At 36.0% G+C, this 20,019-nt stretch overlaps 1 protein-coding gene across 8 annotated transcripts in view; it reads left to right on the forward strand.

Moving 5' to 3' along the window:
• Window positions 1-20,019, forward strand: part of LOC124164372 (basement membrane-specific heparan sulfate proteoglycan core protein-like) — a 1,400,348-nt gene that overhangs the window by 1,205,714 nt on the left and 174,615 nt on the right. For all 8 annotated transcript variants that reach the window (XM_046541669.1, XM_046541671.1, XM_046541670.1 and 5 more), the window contains 6 exons: window positions 1,860-1,919; window positions 2,345-2,353; window positions 5,943-6,076; window positions 13,403-13,496; window positions 15,085-15,222; window positions 18,415-18,660. In XM_046541669.1, the coding sequence (XP_046397625.1) occupies window positions 1,860-1,919; window positions 2,345-2,353; window positions 5,943-6,076; window positions 13,403-13,496; window positions 15,085-15,222; window positions 18,415-18,660 (681 nt within the window). The remainder of the gene's footprint in view (window positions 1-1,859; window positions 1,920-2,344; window positions 2,354-5,942; window positions 6,077-13,402; window positions 13,497-15,084; window positions 15,223-18,414; window positions 18,661-20,019) is intronic.

Genomic DNA, 20,019 nt, shown 5'->3' on the forward strand with positions numbered 1-20,019 from the left:
ATGTAATTGGAATGAGTTCCGCTGTGAGAGTGGGCCATGCATCCCGGTGAGGTGGCGCTGTGATGGCAAGCGGGATTGCCACGAAGGAAGTGATGAACTTGACTGTAGGAGTAAGTCATGCACGTAATGGATTATGCTCTTTCAAAGCCTGTTGATGTAACACACAAAGTAAAAAATGGTATGTTTGCAGAAGCTAGCTCAAATCCATTGTATGATACTTATTTTATTTTTTTTTGAGCTGAAACACTTTAGTTAACATTGCTATGATATAAGCTGCATTAATGGTTCGAGCATGTATCTACATCATAATGATTATTGTAAAAATGATATGTACTTCATTGAAAATAACTCTAATATTGTACGAGAGAGTAGATGTATGCAAAGCTGTGAAACTCAATATTAGTGAATTTATTTCAATTAAGAATTTTGCATTTTTCATGCAAACTAAACTTTTGAAATTTGATAAAATCCTATGTCAAAAAAACAACTACAAAACTGTATTGGAAAAATTATTATATATAGTGTCTTTTTCAATTATCTATTACCTAGCTCCCCGTTACTATAAACAATTGGCACTCCACTGTTCAATGTTTAGCTTGGTAATCATGTCACAATTATTTATATCCTAATATTATTGCCTAGTTTTGAATAATATTTGTTTAAAAACTCCCTTAACATTCTATCAAAGCTCTATCTACTCTCTCTCTCTCTATTATATATCTCTCTGTTGTATATATAAAGTTTCGCAGAAATGATGTGTGTAACACATAGTTATGCACATAAGTCTCTAGCGCTTAATAAAAGAAACATTGGAAAGAACACTCACTTAGGAAAAAATACTGAAGCTTTTGGAACTCATGGCTGCTTTTTGCTTTTTTTTCCTATGTGAGTGTTCTTTTTAACCGTTTCTTTTATGAAGTGGTATTGACCTATTCTATTTTATAAGGTTACATGTACTTATCAATTTTCTTATAATGAATATGTTGTGATTATTATGTAAATCAAGCATATAACATCTTCCTTTTTGATTCATGCTCATCAAATATTTCCTATTATCACTGCTGAGTTTTCATGATTTCTGCTTTCTGGTCACATAAGTTCTGGTGTAGGTATCGTTGGTCATAGTGAAAATGGTCAGGAATGCAAAGAGTAATTATTTAGGTTGGATAAATACAGAGAAAGAAATTATGTAATTGCCACTGTATTAATGAAATAAGTGCAAGTATTATTCCAATTTTTTCCTGAACCTTTGCCTGATTTTCACTTTACCTATATTTTATGAGTTAATAGGCAATAGGTGAAAATGGTATATTACAGTCTAACTGCCTGTCCTGCGTAAAACTAATAATTATCACTGAAAAAGTATGGCATCCACTGAATATTCTGCTAAATATTACCTGTAAACCTTTAACTATTAAATTTCTCACATTATGTTACATGTCTATGAATACATTATGCATACATAATATTTTATCACTTCTTTAATGCATCGTGCTTATGATGAAGTTATATTATCCCATCATGTTGATTTGTAAGATATCCTATGGGAATATAGAATAGGTCATTTTGGTGGCTTTTATAGTATTGGTTGGTTTAAGTTACCAGGTCAACTTATGCTAATGCTAATAGAATATATGTATGCTCCGAAAAGATGAAAAAAAATTATTGTTAAAGTTGTCAAGTAAGACGTTGCAATATTTTTCACTGAATTTATCTCCTCACGATGAATTTCTCTTGTGGTACTTGTAAAATTTCCTTATGCTTTTTATTTAAATGAAACACTGAAACAATTCACGTTCTTAACATGTTTAGTTTCGAGTTTTGAAAGATCTTCATAAGTGCTTTTTTTTCTTTTCCAGCTGAGTCAAGGGAAGGGCTGAACTTGAAGACTTATCCTCCCGATCAGATCATCAAAGAAAGTAAGTTGCAATTTACAGTTTTGTTTTGCTTTTCAAAAATAATTTCTCATTGACATCTATGTATATCTGTTCTTGTGCTGAGATAAGTAGTATTTATGTTGAGGTTTGCTCTGAGTAGATAATAGAAACTGCTTTGAAAAATTGTAGTTGATATGTTGTAGTTGCATGTGAAATACATTGTGGTAGTTTAACCTAGCACTGAAGATAGTTATAAACACTGAATGCTCCTTATGTGCAGTGAGGGTTATATACTTCTTTTTTTAATGTGGACTTGCTATTTGATAGTGTCAATTGTGCAATATTTGCCTATAGTTTGTAAGTGAAAGTAAATTGTCTTTTTTGAGTTGAAAAAATAAAAGAGTATTTCAGAAATAACTATAACTAACAAAAGATTATTTTCTGGTTTCTATCAATGGCTCGTACAGTTGGAAAGGGTAAGTTGAAAGATTTGATTAGCATGTTTTTATGCTACATTGACACTTCTTTTACTCATCTATTCGCATGCAGTTTTACCTGTGGCATGGCAGGTGTTTGTACTTCGATTCAATTACTAAATAGTGTAGCTCTTTATTGACACTATTTGACTTAAGTATCCAAGTAGTAGACGGTAATTCCTTGCTAAACCTTTGTGATGCTTCTGATTTTGCATTTCACTGAAACATAATGAAGTAATTCAGAAGGCTAGTCAGTCTAAAGTCAGCCTGTGCATTGGGGACCTTCAATTTTCATTGTGGTATTAATGCTTCCAACATTTATGAAGAATTGAACTAGTGAACTGCATAGTAGATAAATGCATATTAATGTGATGTGGAAATAACACTCTTAATATTGATTTATAAAAATATTTTTGTGTAAAATAAGAATATCAGCAATCTAGTACATATTTAAAATCAGTCAATGGTTGTGTGTATGCATTGACTCTCTTTGGAAGTTTCCCTTGTACGTACATCATTGTCTTTGCCCCTGTGAATAGGTTGTTTTCAAGCCTACATAGGCTGTGTGCTTCTTCTGAAAAGCACTTCAAAGCGTACAGTTTTCTTTGAATTTTCAATTTTGCAACTAGTCAAAAATCGGTCATTGTCTAAAAGCTTGGCTCCGGTCGTAGACTGGAAGGACAAAAAATCCTAACTACTTATTTTTACAATTTTTTGTGTTTTTCTTTTTGGATTTATTGCATGAGTTTCCATCTCATCAATGGAGGGTTTACTCATGATCCTGAGTGGGATCATTTTTTATCTGGAATATATATGCAGTATACTAATGCAAAAGGACTTGTTTATTATATGTTGCTCTCTAATCAATTGTTGATTGTTATCTCTGATCAATTATGAATTGTTGAATTTTCTTCACTCATGGACTGGAAGGTTGATAAGTCGACTATGTTGCTGGTATAAATGTTGATGGGCCATTGTGCAGTACTTGACAGTGATGCCTACTTTATGTTGGAAACTATATGGAGGCCCCTTTAAGTCCGAGTGATCTTCTTTTGGCAACACCCACATCACAGTTTATCACATTCAGTGCAGAGCACGTCATTTGACGTGGTCCCGTCTAAGCTGAGATACGGAGCATGTCAATTCGCATGCTCTGCGAGTCTTCCGATCATGTCTGTGGCCACCAGCAAGCTTCCTCAAGCCGTATGCGCCTTTTGTAAAAAGTAGTATTTTAACGGAAGTTATGGTGTGGAAACCTCACTTTATTTTTCTTTCTCATTTTATCGGCAATTCTGACGACTTTAATGAAAGTCAGGCCTGCTTTGAGTGTGCCAAAATATCTACCTAAAATTTCTTCTCTGCTACTACGGAGGTGGGGGAGGGGTTGAGATTAGAACGAGTGGCTAAAGTTCCTTTTTATTTCCAGAAATGATAGGGGGAGCAGAAATGATTGACTAACGGCTACACCCTCTTCTCTCTCTCTCTCTCTCTTACTACTATTTTTCTGTTTTCTCATTCCAATGTCCTCCCCAGCTATTCTGGTTCTAAATTTTTTTTGTTTCACCAAAACGTCAGTGGTGCCTATGTCAGTGTTGTGATGTCAAGCGGCACGCGGCTCCGCAACAGCTGACTTATCGGCATGTCCCAATAGAATGGTGGCCCCATCCACCTATGCTCTTGGATTTGCAATTCGGCTTATCTCTCCCGTGCCTACTTATTCGCATGTTTTTGGCAACTTAATGTGTAGAGAGAGGTACTTCCTATGTTTCTGCCTCATCACTATCAGTACGCTGAGGAGGTCTCCAGCAGCGGAGACAAAACGATTGGTTGATGTTTTAAACTGTGGCATTGATGTAACCAAAAGGAGATCTCGTGGACATTATGGACTGAGAAAATAATCGCCTCTCAAGTGTTTTAATCGTGCATTCTTATTGGGAAATTGAAAAATGCGTCATTGCTTTTTATTGAATGCTGTTGCAACCATTAGGAATATAACCATCTTGACTACCCAGTTTTGAGGATTTGCTTAGCATAATATTTTCTTACCTTTTAGTCTAATGCATTTATTTCACCCTTGATACACTGAGTGTGTTCTATCTTTCTCATTTATAAAATTTATGTTTCGAAATACAGTGGATCTTGGTTAGTATGCTCCTCTTTAGCTTGTTTTCCTCCTTAACGCGGCGATTACTCTCGGTCCCAGTATCATCGGAACAAAATACAGGTAAAACTATTTGGTTCGTACGTTTTAAATAGTGGTGCTTTCCTGGGTAGTACGCCCATTTATTTGACATGATGCAACCCACAAGTCCTTTCCTTACTACCTTCTGAAGGGGTTTGAATTCATGAAAACTTTTGAATTCATTAGTTCATCAGACATGCACCTTTTTACTTGCATCCCACATCTCTCTTTCTACAACCGTGATGCATTTCTCAATGCGAGGGGGACGTTCGTCAATTGCTTGACAAGTGTGCCGGGAGCAGACGATGCTTTGGACCTAAGCACAAAGCTTAACGCAAAAATACTGGATCTCGGCACGAGAAATAGAAACTAAACCTCATTGGGCACATTTTTAAAGTGAATTTAAATTGTCAAATATGAAAATTTCCCTGCAATGATGCGCATTATTAATCATCATATCATTATCAATATATCAATTGATATAACAATCGATAGGGTTTCGTTCCACGAACAAATGTGTAAGGCGGTTGCCGTGAATAATGGTAAATAAAGTTTTGCCAATTTTTATGATGTTTTAAAACAACCAAATGGTATACTCAAGAGTTATCATCATATTCTCCGAGTAAGTTGTGAGGAAGAAGAAATTACTTAGCTTAACTTGTCCTCTTAAAACATATACGTTACAAATCACGGGAGAATGACGACGTGTTTATGTAATTGTCTCACGGAAATCTATGAAGCATTGTGATTTTCATTCACATTCACTCATTTTCTTCATTTTCAATGTGAAAAGAGCTCAGGTGGGCGATCTTACAAAAATCCCCAAAAGTAATTGTAATTATGATGACTTTTCCACTTAGTGCAATTACCCCTTTTGCCATTACCTACTTGCCTGGTTAGCACGTGTTCCTGGATAGTACGTTCATTTTTTGTGGTCCCTTCAGAAACATACTAAACAAGTTCTACTGTAATTTGCATTTTGTGTTTTTCAGTTTTAATCCTATGCATTCTTGCATGACAGAAATGTTTTAAGTGTATAATGCTTTTTCCTCCTACATAATCTTAGGTTTATCAGCTCTTTTATCATCTCAATTAATAAAGGTAAATGGAAATAATGTGCAAAATATACTTTTTTCTTATAGTTTCTGATTTCTTGTAGTTTTCAATTTATGTTAAAGCAACTTTTAAGTATCTCATTAAAATGGTGAGGGTTGGATTCCTCTTTCCAGAGGAAAATAAAACTCTTGTGCCATGTAGTTTGCTGGATTATCTTTGCTAATACACTACACGCTATGCCTATATCTGCGTTTCTCAGATGGTGGGCTGTAAGCTGTAATTGGCTGAATTAATATGATGCATCTACTTTAAAATAATATTCTAATAGGGTTTTACGTGTTTGTTGTGCAGACCGAGAAGTTGTGTTCCAGTGCCGAGATGAGGGTCCAGCGAGGGCACGAGTGAAGTGGTTGAGGGGCGATGGCGCCCCAATGCCTCCTGGCTCGAGGGATCTTAACGGCCGACTGGAAATGCCAAACATTCAGGTTAGATGGTTCATTTCGTTTCACCCACGGTGCTCAACTACTAGCACTTGGTTGTAAGTCAATAATGATATTAACTGACTTACCATGACGTATCAATGGATACCAGGACCCCATACTATGAATACCACCCCAGAATTGTGCTTAAAAAACAGTTCATTTAAACTTTACTGCGATTTGCTGCTCCAAAGAGATGTCAATAGTAGATACAATGTTGATTGGCAAGAAAAATATAACTTGTTACATAGCTGATGTTGCTGTACCACTTTTGCATACCGTATATCTCCGAATATAGTCCCCCTCTGAATATAGTCCCCACCCCCAATTTTGAGACCTCAGTTTTGGGAAAAATTTTAAAATGCAAAGGAAGGCAATTTTTCTGTGGTTAGCAAGTTAAGATTCTAGAGTCGATAAAAACTATTATTTTCTGTGAAGATTAAGAACAAATCTGTTCACATATTTTCCATCACAACAAAATAACTACATATACCTAAAACATGTTGTGATCCATTGCATGTATCAGTAATTTATAGTTCCTTAACCAGATGTAATGAAGAAATGAGAAAATTTTTTAAGTATCCAAGGCTATTGTATTTTTTAAACATTCACAAATTATTAATATTTTTGATTTCCAAATGACTACAGACAATGTCAATATATAACTTAAACTTAACTATTCAAAAAATTAATTGTTTGAGGCGTAACTTGGTGAAAGCGATTCATAATTAAATTAAGAAAGAAGAACTTTGTACTTTCACATTAATATTTATTCTCTCTCACCTGAACCCCCCCCCCTCCACCTGCCGTGCCCCCCATAAGGGAGCCTCCTCCCCCTAACTTCTTCCATACCACATGACCAAGGTTTTTTCCCCCCTCCCTCTTCTCTGTTAACCAATCCGTTCAACCTAATTACCTTCCTCCCTACCCCTCCTTGCCTGGTATAAAAGGATGTGATGGACCTCTGTAGAGTTCACCTGAGGATGACGTCTAACGTTGAAACCATGGTCGTGAATAAATATTAATGTGAAAGTACAAAGTTCTTCTTTCTTAATTTAACTTAACTATTCAACTTAAAGCCCATAAACAGTATTGCATTTAGCCCTGAAACTTCCTTAGATCCAGTGTAACACACCCATCAAGTCATCACAAATCCAAGTGACCTGAAGAATTTAGGAAATCTAAATAAAATTGTGTTAAATAAATTATAAATATTATAAAAATATTGCCATCAAGTGCCTGCTAAGCAAAATAATTGAACTACAGGACTTACAAATATCAAAGTAATAAAATTAAGAAATAAACTTTTTCCAACAAACATTAAAACTGAAAAAAATATGATATCAATTTTCAATGCCTCGTCGCGAATCATTGCATAAGTTACACAAAGAGCTTCTGCTCTGCATTTGCGCACAAATTCGACGATATTTTCCTCTTAATTCTTTGAATCTGCCGCATCGAGACCCCCGAAATGACTTCCGCGATGTATTAGCGCTTTGCAAGCGCTGTGAATACTACGATTTACGGCGTATTCTGCAACGGCTATTTTTAAATTGGCATCGAAACTCCGTCTTTGATGGCCTCTAATCTGCCGCAGGATTGATCCTCATCTTTCTACTTGATCCATCACCTCACTGTTGAATGTAAAATTATTTTTAATAAAGAAAATATCGCGGAAATAATTGCGAAACGTTATGTGACGCAATTTATTGATCCTACTTACCCTGGCGAATTGAATATATTCCTCAATAAATTGATCACACTTTCAATGCTGAGTCACTGGATTTTGATCAAATGCAGTAATGCCGGCGCTTCTGGTTTAAAGTCGTCGATTATTGTGCCTTTTCAGAAACAAATGCATCACCTATTGCGCATTCTTGTTCTGTGAAGGCGGTAAAGGCAGTGGTTGTAAACACGAACCGCACGGGCACATGGACGTATAGTAGCTACGGACGCAATGAAATGCTAAATTGTCACGAAAGGTTCACTTTATCTGTTTATTTTTCGCAATGATTTAAATCGTGTAAATATTGAATGAGCGAGGGGTACATATACTATTGATTCAATTCTAGTGTTCGATTAATGTAATGATAGTTTGTGTTTAGTTTTCATTTTAATTATTTACTGTTTTGCGTCATTAAGTGATCAGTGTCGATTGAATTATTCTAACAATACTTTTCCAAGAAAAATTAACGGCTACCCGATGGATTCCGTGAAAACGCATATTCGATATGCTACTTGAATAGGAAGAATTGTATCTTTACAACATTTGTGGTAAAATTTGTCTTAATTTCCGGTAAAACGTGGCAGTATTTACTAATATCTCCGATTATAATCCTCATAAAAATACTCAAATGGAAAGACTACGAGAACATTAGCCATAATGCCGTTATTTATAACTTTATGGTCACTTTTAGTATCCTAAACTGGTTTACACTCGATTATAGTCCCCCTCCCCTTACTTTTCCGCGGCCATTTTTGGAAAAAAAGGGGGGACTATATTCGGAGATATATGGTAATATTGAAAAGACATTATTTGGAAAAATAAACAAATACTTACGATTATCCAGGCAAATGATGAGGAGAGGTGGCATGAACAGAATCAATTAATCCATACCTATAAGATTCAGTGACGATATTATAAAAAGTTCAAAGAGAGAAGGCCTACTTATAATCTCACCGTAAGGAACAGACATTCCAGGAATACGGGTATATGGATGAATTACTGGATCTAGACACTCCAGTTTCCATTTCCAGACAGCACTATTATTGACAACAAGAAATTATGATGAGCATGAGCATGCACTCTCGAGGAGGTTGTAAATATGTATGTGGAGGGGGCAGCACTGGTTTCGAGTGTGGAGCGAAGTGTGGCAGGAATGGGGGTGCTTGGGTAGGATAAGCCTCGCCCACTTTGGCCAAAACATTGATAATCGCATAAGAGTCAATGCTAACTATTTGGTGAAATATTTGGTCTTAACGGGTTAATACACTAAAATAACCTACGGAACCCACAATGTAATCCTTTTTTTCTTACTTCATTGGTAGGCTTCGTGAAGTTGTGACTCAAATATCTTTACCCTGGGAAAAATTATCATCAGTCACCATGTTTACATTCTACAACCAGATCAGCTGAAAATATAATTTTACGAGAGTTAACTATTCATTTACCTGCCTTTATACTAGTATTTAATCTTATTATAGCCTATGGAAATCTAAAAATTACAGTACAAAAGTATATTTTCAACAATACCCCCACCAATAATGTTAATAGACAATAATAATGCACATAATAATAACAGTCACAGAGTTTAAACATTAGTAGAAGTATCCCGAACTATGGGAAAAATCTGTTGACATTCACTGGTGAAATAGTGGTTATTATGGTTGCATTTTTCACTTGGTGTAGCACATTTGCAGGATAAAACTTAGCCACCTCAAAATATTAGTGAGAGACTAAGTCCAAAAATTTCCAAACCAAGATGGCAAAATTTTGACCTCTCTTAAAACTGGGGAACAGTGCCTTCAGATATGAGCAACCTCTTTGCTGGACACTGATCTGAACAATTTCACTCTCTGAGGGAATTGTGTTTTGTAGATCTTAACGTTTTGCCAAAATTGTGTCATCCTGACGGCTGGAATCACCATAATCAGAGCTGAGAAGAAGTTGGAAATCTTGTATGCATTTATCTGGTAAATTTTCACCAAAATGACTCTTCTTGCAAGCCATGTTTAGGTAATTGAATTGCTTCACTAAATAATGGCATTTTTTACTGTGATGGATTGAAGTATGTTCTTCCTTCCATAGGCTATAATAAGATTAAATACTAGTATAAAGGCAGGTAAATGAATAGTTAACTCTCGTAAAATTATATTTTCAGCTGATCTGGTTGTAGAATGTAAACATGGTGACTGATGATAATTTTTCCCAGGGTAAAGATATTTGAGTCACAACTTCACGAAGCCTACCAATGAAGTAAGAAAAAAATGTTCAACCTAATTACCTTCCTCCCTACCCCTCCTTGCCTGGTATAAAAGGATGTGATGGACCTCTGTAGAGTTCACCTGAGGATGACGTCTAACGTTGAAACCATGGTCGTGAATAAATATTAATGTGAAAGTACAAAGTTCTTCTTTCTTAATTTAACTTAACTATTCAACTTAAAGCCCATAAACAGTATTGCATTTAGCCCTGAAACTTCCTTAGATCCAGTGTAACACACCCATCAAGTCATCACAAATCCAAGTGACCTGAAGAATTTAGGAAATCTAAATAAAATTGTGTTAAATAAATTATAAATATTATAAAAATATTGCCATCAAGTGCCTGCTAAGCAAAATAATTGAACTACAGGACTTACAAATATCAAAGTAATAAAATTAAGAAATAAACTTTTTCCAACAAACATTAAAACTGAAAAAAATATGATATCAATTTTCAATGCCTCGTCGCGAATCATTGCATAAGTTACACAAAGAGCTTCTGCTCTGCATTTGCGCACAAATTCGACGATATTTTCCTCTTAATTCTTTGAATCTGCCGCATCGAGACCCCCGAAATGACTTCCGCGATGTATTAGCGCTTTGCAAGCGCTGTGAATACTACGATTTACGGCGTATTCTGCAACGGCTATTTTTAAATTGGCATCGAAACTCCGTCTTTGATGGCCTCTAATCTGCCGCAGGATTGATCCTCATCTTTCTACTTGATCCATCACCTCACTGTTGAATGTAAAATTATTTTTAATAAAGAAAATATCGCGGAAATAATTGCGAAACGTTATGTGACGCAATTTATTGATCCTACTTACCCTGGCGAATTGAATATATTCCTCAATAAATTGATCACACTTTCAATGCTGAGTCACTGGATTTTGATCAAATGCAGTAATGCCGGCGCTTCTGGTTTAAAGTCGTCGATTATTGTGCCTTTTCAGAAACAAATGCATCACCTATTGCGCATTCTTGTTCTGTGAAGGCGGTAAAGGCAGTGGTTGTAAACACGAACCGCACGGGCACATGGACGTATAGTAGCTACGGACGCAATGAAATGCTAAATTGTCACGAAAGGTTCACTTTATCTGTTTATTTTTCGCAATGATTTAAATCGTGTAAATATTGAATGAGCGAGGGGTACATATACTATTGATTCAATTCTAGTGTTCGATTAATGTAATGATAGTTTGTGTTTAGTTTTCATTTTAATTATTTACTGTTTTGCGTCATTAAGTGATCAGTGTCGATTGAATTATTCTAACAATACTTTTCCAAGAAAAATTAACGGCTACCCGATGGATTCCGTGAAAACGCATATTCGATATGCTACTTGAATAGGAAGAATTGTATCTTTACAACATTTGTGGTAAAATTTGTCTTAATTTCCGGTAAAACGTGGCAGTATTTACTAATATCTCCGATTATAATCCTCATAAAAATACTCAAATGGAAAGACTACGAGAACATTAGCCATAATGCCGTTATTTATAACTTTATGGTCACTTTTAGTATCCTAAACTGGTTTACACTCGATTATAGTCCCCCTCCCCTTACTTTTCCGCGGCCATTTTTGGAAAAAAAGGGGGGACTATATTCGGAGATATATGGTAATATTGAAAAGACATTATTTGGAAAAATAAACAAATACTTACGATTATCCAGGCAAATGATGAGGAGAGGTGGCATGAACAGAATCAATTAATCCATACCTATAAGATTCAGTGACGATATTATAAAAAGTTCAAAGAGAGAAGGCCTACTTATAATCTCACCGTAAGGAACAGACATTCCAGGAATACGGGTATATGGATGAATTACTGGATCTAGACACTCCAGTTTCCATTTCCAGACAGCACTATTATTGACAACAAGAAATTATGATGAGCATGAGCATGCACTCTCGAGGAGGTTGTAAATATGTATGTGGAGGGGGCAGCACTGGTTTCGAGTGTGGAGCGAAGTGTGGCAGGAATGGGGGTGCTTGGGTAGGATAAGCCTCGCCCACTTTGGCCAAAACATTGATAATCGCATAAGAGTCAATGCTAACTATTTGGTGAAATATTTGGTCTTAACGGGTTAATACACTAAAATAACCTACGGAACCCACAATGTAATCCTTTTTTTCTTACTTCATTGGTAGGCTTCGTGAAGTTGTGACTCAAATATCTTTACCCTGGGAAAAATTATCATCAGTCACCATGTTTACATTCTACAACCAGATCAGCTGAAAATATAATTTTACGAGAGTTAACTATTCATTTACCTGCCTTTATACTAGTATTTAATCTTATTATAGCCTATGGAAATCTAAAAATTACAGTACAAAAGTATATTTTCAACAATACCCCCACCAATAATGTTAATAGACAATAATAATGCACATAATAATAACAGTCACAGAGTTTAAACATTAGTAGAAGTATCCCGAACTATGGGAAAAATCTGTTGACATTCACTGGTGAAATAGTGGTTATTATGGTTGCATTTTTCACTTGGTGTAGCACATTTGCAGGATAAAACTTAGCCACCTCAAAATATTAGTGAGAGACTAAGTCCAAAAATTTCCAAACCAAGATGGCAAAATTTTGACCTCTCTTAAAACTGGGGAACAGTGCCTTCAGATATGAGCAACCTCTTTGCTGGACACTGATCTGAACAATTTCACTCTCTGAGGGAATTGTGTTTTGTAGATCTTAACGTTTTGCCAAAATTGTGTCATCCTGACGGCTGGAATCACCATAATCAGAGCTGAGAAGAAGTTGGAAATCTTGTATGCATTTATCTGGTAAATTTTCACCAAAATGACTCTTCTTGCAAGCCATGTTTAGGTAATTGAATTGCTTCACTAAATAATGGCATTTTTTACTGTGATGGATTGAAGTATGTATCTAGACAGTATCTACGGGGCAGAAACAAACAGGAACATATACATAATTCATGAAAAGGTTACCTGAAGCACAGAGAGATGGCAGCAGGTTCATCCCAAAAACAAGGTGATATACCATCTGTGTACTGCTACTTAAGGAGTTCTTGGCCAATAATAGCAAACTTAGTGGCCAATGCTTATGGTTGCAATTGGGTTGAGCGTGAAACAACACCTGAATAAAATCAATAGTGAGTAGAGATAGGACTAAGAGCCGTGTATTCCAGAACCTGACACAATTTTGAGTCCCCAATCCGCCTTGAGGTCACAAACACAATCTGAGTTTGTATTTTGGAGATTAATTTCAACTCAGCATACTTAAGCTAGTTTATTATGGTAAATTTTACAAAAAAATCTGTGGTAATCCTCTGATTGCTGTATACGGTAGCCTTTTCTTTTGCTTTACATTCCAGCTATCACACACCGGCACGTACATTTGTGAAGCAGTGGGTTATCCGGAGAGCACTCCTGGTTCCAGAGTTTCAGTTTACTTGAAGGTTGAACCAGGTGAGTTGCCTAGCAAAATGTTTTTTTTTATGCTGATCTTAAATATATTTTCCCAAAGACTTAAACATCAATCAGATTTGATAAATGATGCATGTAATCTCGTGACAAGGTTATTATTGTTTCAATTTGTATCTATTTAAAATGTATAATTAAGACACAGATTTTTTATCTTAGTCCATGTTAGCATTTTGATGAAGTCATAGGAATTGGAGTAGTGATTGTGTACAATCTTTTAATCTTCAAATGTAAGCTCTGCGAGTTCCCATTGAGAAATTTATTTTATTCTGTTGATGAATTTCTTCATTCCTAACTTTTGCATTTGTATTGTACTGTATAATGCGCTTGCCTTAACATGCTTTATGTTTGCAGCAACAAGTCTCTGGGCAAGTGAAAAAATATTATAATTGTAATATTAGTCAGAACTGCTATAGAATATACCTAGTTGTATTTTTATGGTAAAAAATAAAATTTTTGCATTACATTGATACTAATGGGGATGATAAGCTGTAGTATTTTATATTTTGATTGTGGTTGCTCATCTGTTCTCTGTGAACATTATGAGTTATTCGAGTCTGAAATTCACTGTTCGTGATATTTTGATTAGCTGTAAGTCGTAGCATGAATTCAAGCATTCAACTTACAAATTGCAGGGTTATACTTTTGAATTGTAATGCAATGCTGCTAGGCCATTTCATATTCACTATTCTGCTTTCGGCATCATTATTGGATGAAAACCACCATTAATCATCTTGTTACTTCTTTACAAGTATGTACCTAAGTCCCTAGTTGTTCCAATCTAATTTGATTATTACTGAGTAACAAAAGAAATGTTATTGAACTTAGAAATTGTTCTGTATATTTCTAGAACATAATAATTTTCACTTATTTAACTCTACGTGTGATTTTTCCTATGCTCTCTGAATGAATATAATTGTGGTAAGTGTTTTTTCATCTGGATGATGCATTTTCCTTCTAAACATCAGTGATAGGTTATCGTTTGAAGCTGATAGATATGACTTCTGCAGCTTTTCTCATCCCTTGATGCCCTTAATTCTAAGTATGATAAAAATTTCCTTTTGAATCAAATTAAAATATAACAATTCTCTTCTTAATCAAATTCCGATCAAAGTATGATGGCCTCTTTCATAGATAATGACAATTTAAATAAGAAGATATCATAATTTTGTCTCCAGTTCTTGGAATTAGTGTTGTCAGCAAATGAAAATTATTGTGGATATTTAATTGTTACAAATGGCGTTGTAGGTCGGAGAATGATAGACTACTTTAACAATTTGAAAAGTAATCATTTAGATGTGATTATATCTTAATCTTTCATTATTTAAACAATCCATTTGATTTAATTTTGCATTGTTTACATAGCTATAGCTGAAGTCAGGCTCATTATTTAGGAATAAAAGTGTATGAAGAAAATGTTTCAATGCTCACGACACAGATTTTCTTCATTCTCTTAGCATTTTTTGCTATTATTCATTCCTTTGTATGAGTATTTGTAGATTAATCAATAATTTGTGATGTATAATATGACTTTTCTTTGTTTTAATTTCTTTTCCATTCTTCTTTCGTTCAGCGGAACAACCACCCATTCGCCAACCTGAAGCGTGCGCTATGCATGAAGCAACGTGCAACAATCGTGAGTGCATTCCAAAGAGCCAAGTGTGTGATGGCACTCCTGATTGCTCTGACGGCTCCGATGAAATGCGCTGCAGTGAGTACCCAATAATTTGTTCATATATTTTTTTCATATTAGTCTACTTGATAAATAATCACCGTGCTTGGAATATGCCTCATCATTCCATTGAACTACAGTGGAACCCCGATTTATTGTTCCGGCATTCATCGTTCGCCGCTCCTAGTCCCAAATTAAGTTCCATAAAGGCAATGTAATTTTTTCCCCGCATCTATCGTTCCCCGAAGTATCGTTTTCCCGCATTGATCGTTTGAAGATCACGGTCCTGTCGAATAATTTTCCCGCATTCATCGTTTGATAAAAATGAGACGAAGTGTTTACAACGTGTTATTTATGGCTAATAACAACGGGCACATAGTTTGAATCTTCCCCAGGAGATTGAAATGCGATAGGGAGAAGCAGAGTGCCGTGGGATAGTTACATTAGCTCATTTCCCAAGATCCGGTATCCCCCTCCATTCAGCACTCCCCTCCCGCCGGTTGAAGCTTTCTTCTTCTCCGAAATAAAAAAGGTCCCAGCTCGAGCAGGGATCGTATTACGAAGACCTTAGCTTCGAAAGAAAATATCAAGTTACTCGAGAATAAAAGAAACGTTTTTCACGCTTCCCCCTTTCTCGACCGCTGACTTTTTTTTAGCTGACTCGCTTCAAAGATCCCCACCTCTGGAGGTCAACTGCTGCATGAATCACCGATTAGCCCAAAAGGTGTGTAAAAATGAATTTCGGCAATTGGTATTATACTTTCATTAGATTGAGATATTAGTGATGTGCACGTAATTCAAAAAAGAATGATACCAAACACGACGTATTTCTAACGTTATTTAATCATTTTAAGCAAGGAAATAGTTGGAAAAATACGATGGTGATTTCTGGCGAATATCGATATCCTTGCAGCTGATAGTGAGCTTCACGGCAGTTGATGCGGATTTTTTTAGAAAACAGGGCGTCTGGTTACAATTTACGAGTTATGCTACAAGTCTCACTTGTCTGAGGTGCTAACGAAGTGATATCTTCTCAGGATATTTTGTTTCTCCCTACTAGCAATCTGAATTCATCTGCTCATCTAGAGCTACGCTACTTATTGTTAGAAATGAGTGGGTAAGTTGCCTTCTCTAGGATAAAAAATTTCATTGCACAGTCATATGGTCATGCTTCACCCTCTGCAGTAAGCTCTGCCTAAGCCGTACGCGATAGCATTAGTGCCGAACTTCACCTCGTATGAGTGGTTCTGTACTTTCCGGGGTGGATTGACTTAAAACTAGCAAGTGTTTTCCATGTGGGTTCAATGGAGTCCGGTTTCATTTTCAATAGTTTTATTCTTATTCGTCTTCGCACCATGGCCCTTCAGAAGACACAAGTGTGAACTTTAAAAAATAGACTGTAAATAATTGAAGACGAAGAAAAGAATCCGGGCTAGAAATGCGTGAATACTACAACAAGCCTCGGTAGGTAAGTCCGCTAGTACATGACGGCAGGGGTGGGGGTAGAGCGAGATCCCTGGTGAAAACAAGAAGTGGGATGAAGCCGAGGATCAGGTGGGCGTGCCGCTTACAATTAACGCCACATTGCCTCAATCATATTAAAAATTTAATTGCAAGAAAGGAACATTTCAAATAATAAACTATTTTTGGCCTTCTTGATCCATCTCATAACCAATCACTGCGACGGCGAAATCAGTTGTTTGAGGCATAACACGCACATTTCTCTCGTAAATACGTGTACTTGAAATGGCATTTGATGGACAAGAATTTTTACATCAGACAGAAATGCATAATAGCAGTGAAAATTCCGAGTGGAGTGCAAACACTTTTTAGCAAGGCGGCTTGTTCCTTTAGGATATTAGAAAGAGAGATAAGTCGAATCAACAAAATGACCTAAGTGTTTCGATAAAGTAATAATATTCCTGTAATCAGCTAAAATCTTGTTTGAATCCATTAATGAATATCATAATTTGCAAAAATCCAGCGTTTCCTGGGACATAGGCAACCCGGACAAACATTCCCGCATCGATCGTTTTCCCGCATTCATCGTTTTATTCATCCATCCCCCTGAAAAATGACAGATCGAGGTTCCACTGTACTTGTGATGTTATTGTTGCTACTTCGACCATCAAAATTGCAAATGTGGGCATTTAAATAATTGACCGATAAGAAGCTGCTATGTTCCCTATACTGGGGAGGCATTCCAGAACAAAGACACAGAATGGATATGATTTAGATAATTATTAAACTTATGAATGTCAATTATATTTTTAATCAGGTTTTACTTGTACTGTTGAATGCATTGATATATGCTTTTAACATTCTCTGGGTTTTACATAAATTTTATCAAAGAGAAAGTAAATATTCCAATAATAGGTGATTGTTGAATTGCCATGGGAAAGACAAGTAGGAGTGAGAGAATTTTAAAAATTGGATATCACCTGCCACCCTGTTGTTATTGAAATAGCTAGTTCATTAAAAGTAAATATACAAACGTTTTTCAAAATTCAGTGAAATACGAATCTATTGTTTTTAAAATAAGGGAATTGGAAAAAAATTGTGATTGTGAGAAAGTTTTCCTAATTTTTTTAAGGGTAGGGAAAACATTGAAATTCAATAATTGTATGCTATGTATATTGATATAAACGTGATTTTCATCATCTTTCATTCTTCTTCTCATGCTTTTGCCATGAAATTTATTTTGAAGCATATGTAATCCATATATTGTTCCTTTAGAACGAGGATCTGGATAGTTTTAATGTAATTTTTTCCATAACACCTTGTAAAAGAACAGGAAAAGACTAAAGAAATCCATGATTGCGAGTGATTCTTTGTTTTGTCTGTGTCACTATGTAGGTACTGTCATAGCTATCGTTATTCATTTTTTTACCTACCCCTAATTTCTTTGTATTTTAGTAAATGATGAGAGATTAATATAGAAAGATAACTACTTAACTCATATGATGGATACATAATGACCTTTGAGAGATTCAGTGTATGCACATAAAATAATGCATGTGATCTAGTTTTTGAAAATGCCTGTCTTGCTGAAAAGATGAAAATGCGGTAGCACATTCTGTAAAGGAATCATCGATGCACTAGTTCAAGGAAAGACAATGAACAGCACAAATGGACAATTTCATGTTAACACCCTGAAGTGAGTGTGAATAATTGGGAAAGGCGATTCTATTATTTTCCTCAGTCTCTGCAATGATTTTTCTTTCCTTTTAGGTCCTCATGGCTGTGAGCCAAACGAGTTTCGGTGTGAGAACAAGAAGTGTGTGTTGAAGACGTGGAGATGTGACTCGGATGATGACTGTGGGGATGGAAGTGACGAGAGGGGGTGCGTTGCCATTCCTGGATCTCCTTGTCGCTACAATGAACACCAGTGTCGCTCGGGAGGGCAGTGCATCCCAAAATCATTCCACTGTGATGGTGAAACTGATTGCCATGATGGAAGTGACGAAGTTGGATGCTGTAAGTGAGCTTAGATCTTGTGATGTCAACAATTCCAATACACTAGACTCCCGATTATCCGGCTGAGGTATATCCATGTCGTGGATTTTCTATGATCTTCATAAAAAATAAAGTTGGAGGCAAAAATCACCAAAATGACTGCATTTTAATGTTAGGATACACCGGGCTTATTATTTCCATTAGAATCGAAATGCGGATGCGATTGTGATCTAGCTGCATTCACACAAGTTCCTTTTTCCAAGCCTCATATTTCCAGGCCTCATATGGAGCGGTAGGAATACAAGTACAATCATGTTATCATCGCTTAAAAGATTGTGGTCTCGCAAATAGAAAGCCCTGCGTGAATCCGGAAAGCAATCTAAAATAACAGAAAATGTGCGTAAATAATAATAAATTCTTCAACTTTACCTTAACTCTGAACATTACAAGATGTTAAAGTGAAAGTCTGGATTAACCGTGTTTTGCGATTATTCTCTTTGCCGTCCCTCATTAGCCATCGTCATTAGCCCATTGGGATGACCGGGAGTGTGGTGTATGTAGATGCGGGGTACTGGTTGAAAGAGCTACTAAATGGCTGAAATGATAACAGCCAAAAAAACTGACTGAAATGCTCATCAGCAGATATAAATGCACACCACCAAACCAGTGGAATTTTCCACCTGTGGTCAGTTCCCACCAACACGCTTTCCGCCGTCGGCAACACCCACCATCCCTCCCCCCCCCCCCCCCCTTCCCCAGGGTCAGCAATTCAATGGACGCCCGTGGGATGTGATAAATGTCAACAGCCACTCCTCACTCTCTCTAAATCTTTGCGCTTGTTAACTCACGTTCTCGTCCCTGATGATGGTTGCCTAGCCAAATGAAAAACCGGTTTCAGAAGTATTACTATTATTGGCCCTAGGAGATATAATCATTAATTTCAAGTCTATCAACTATTGGATTGGAGGTTTTTACCGTATAATTTATACTCTGCAATTTTTGATCTTCTGAAAAACTAGTGAGGGAATTCGATGAGTGTCCTGAATAAATATAAAATTTTTTTTGATTGCAGAAAATAAAATGGTTTTTCATAAAAAATCTTTATTACATTTTGTTCTAATTTTTATATAAAACTAAATCTCTTTTAAGGATGGTATAGTAATGCATATGATGTTTTTTCCTCATGTGTTAATGCATGACCAGAAGCACTAAAGAATCTGTAGATGGTTTATTTAGTCCCATCTTATTGGAGTAACGTGCTTACGTGGGTAAGTTTTTATGATCTTAAGATGATACTCCTAACATGAAAATGACTCAACAATATTTTCCTTTGGACAATAACTATAAATTTTTAATTTGTAAGGTGTAGACACCATGAGA

Source organism: Ischnura elegans, chromosome 8 (genome assembly GCF_921293095.1).
Source record: "Ischnura elegans chromosome 8, ioIscEleg1.1, whole genome shotgun sequence".
In the NCBI taxonomy this organism is placed as follows: Eukaryota; Metazoa; Arthropoda; class Insecta; order Odonata; family Coenagrionidae; genus Ischnura; species Ischnura elegans.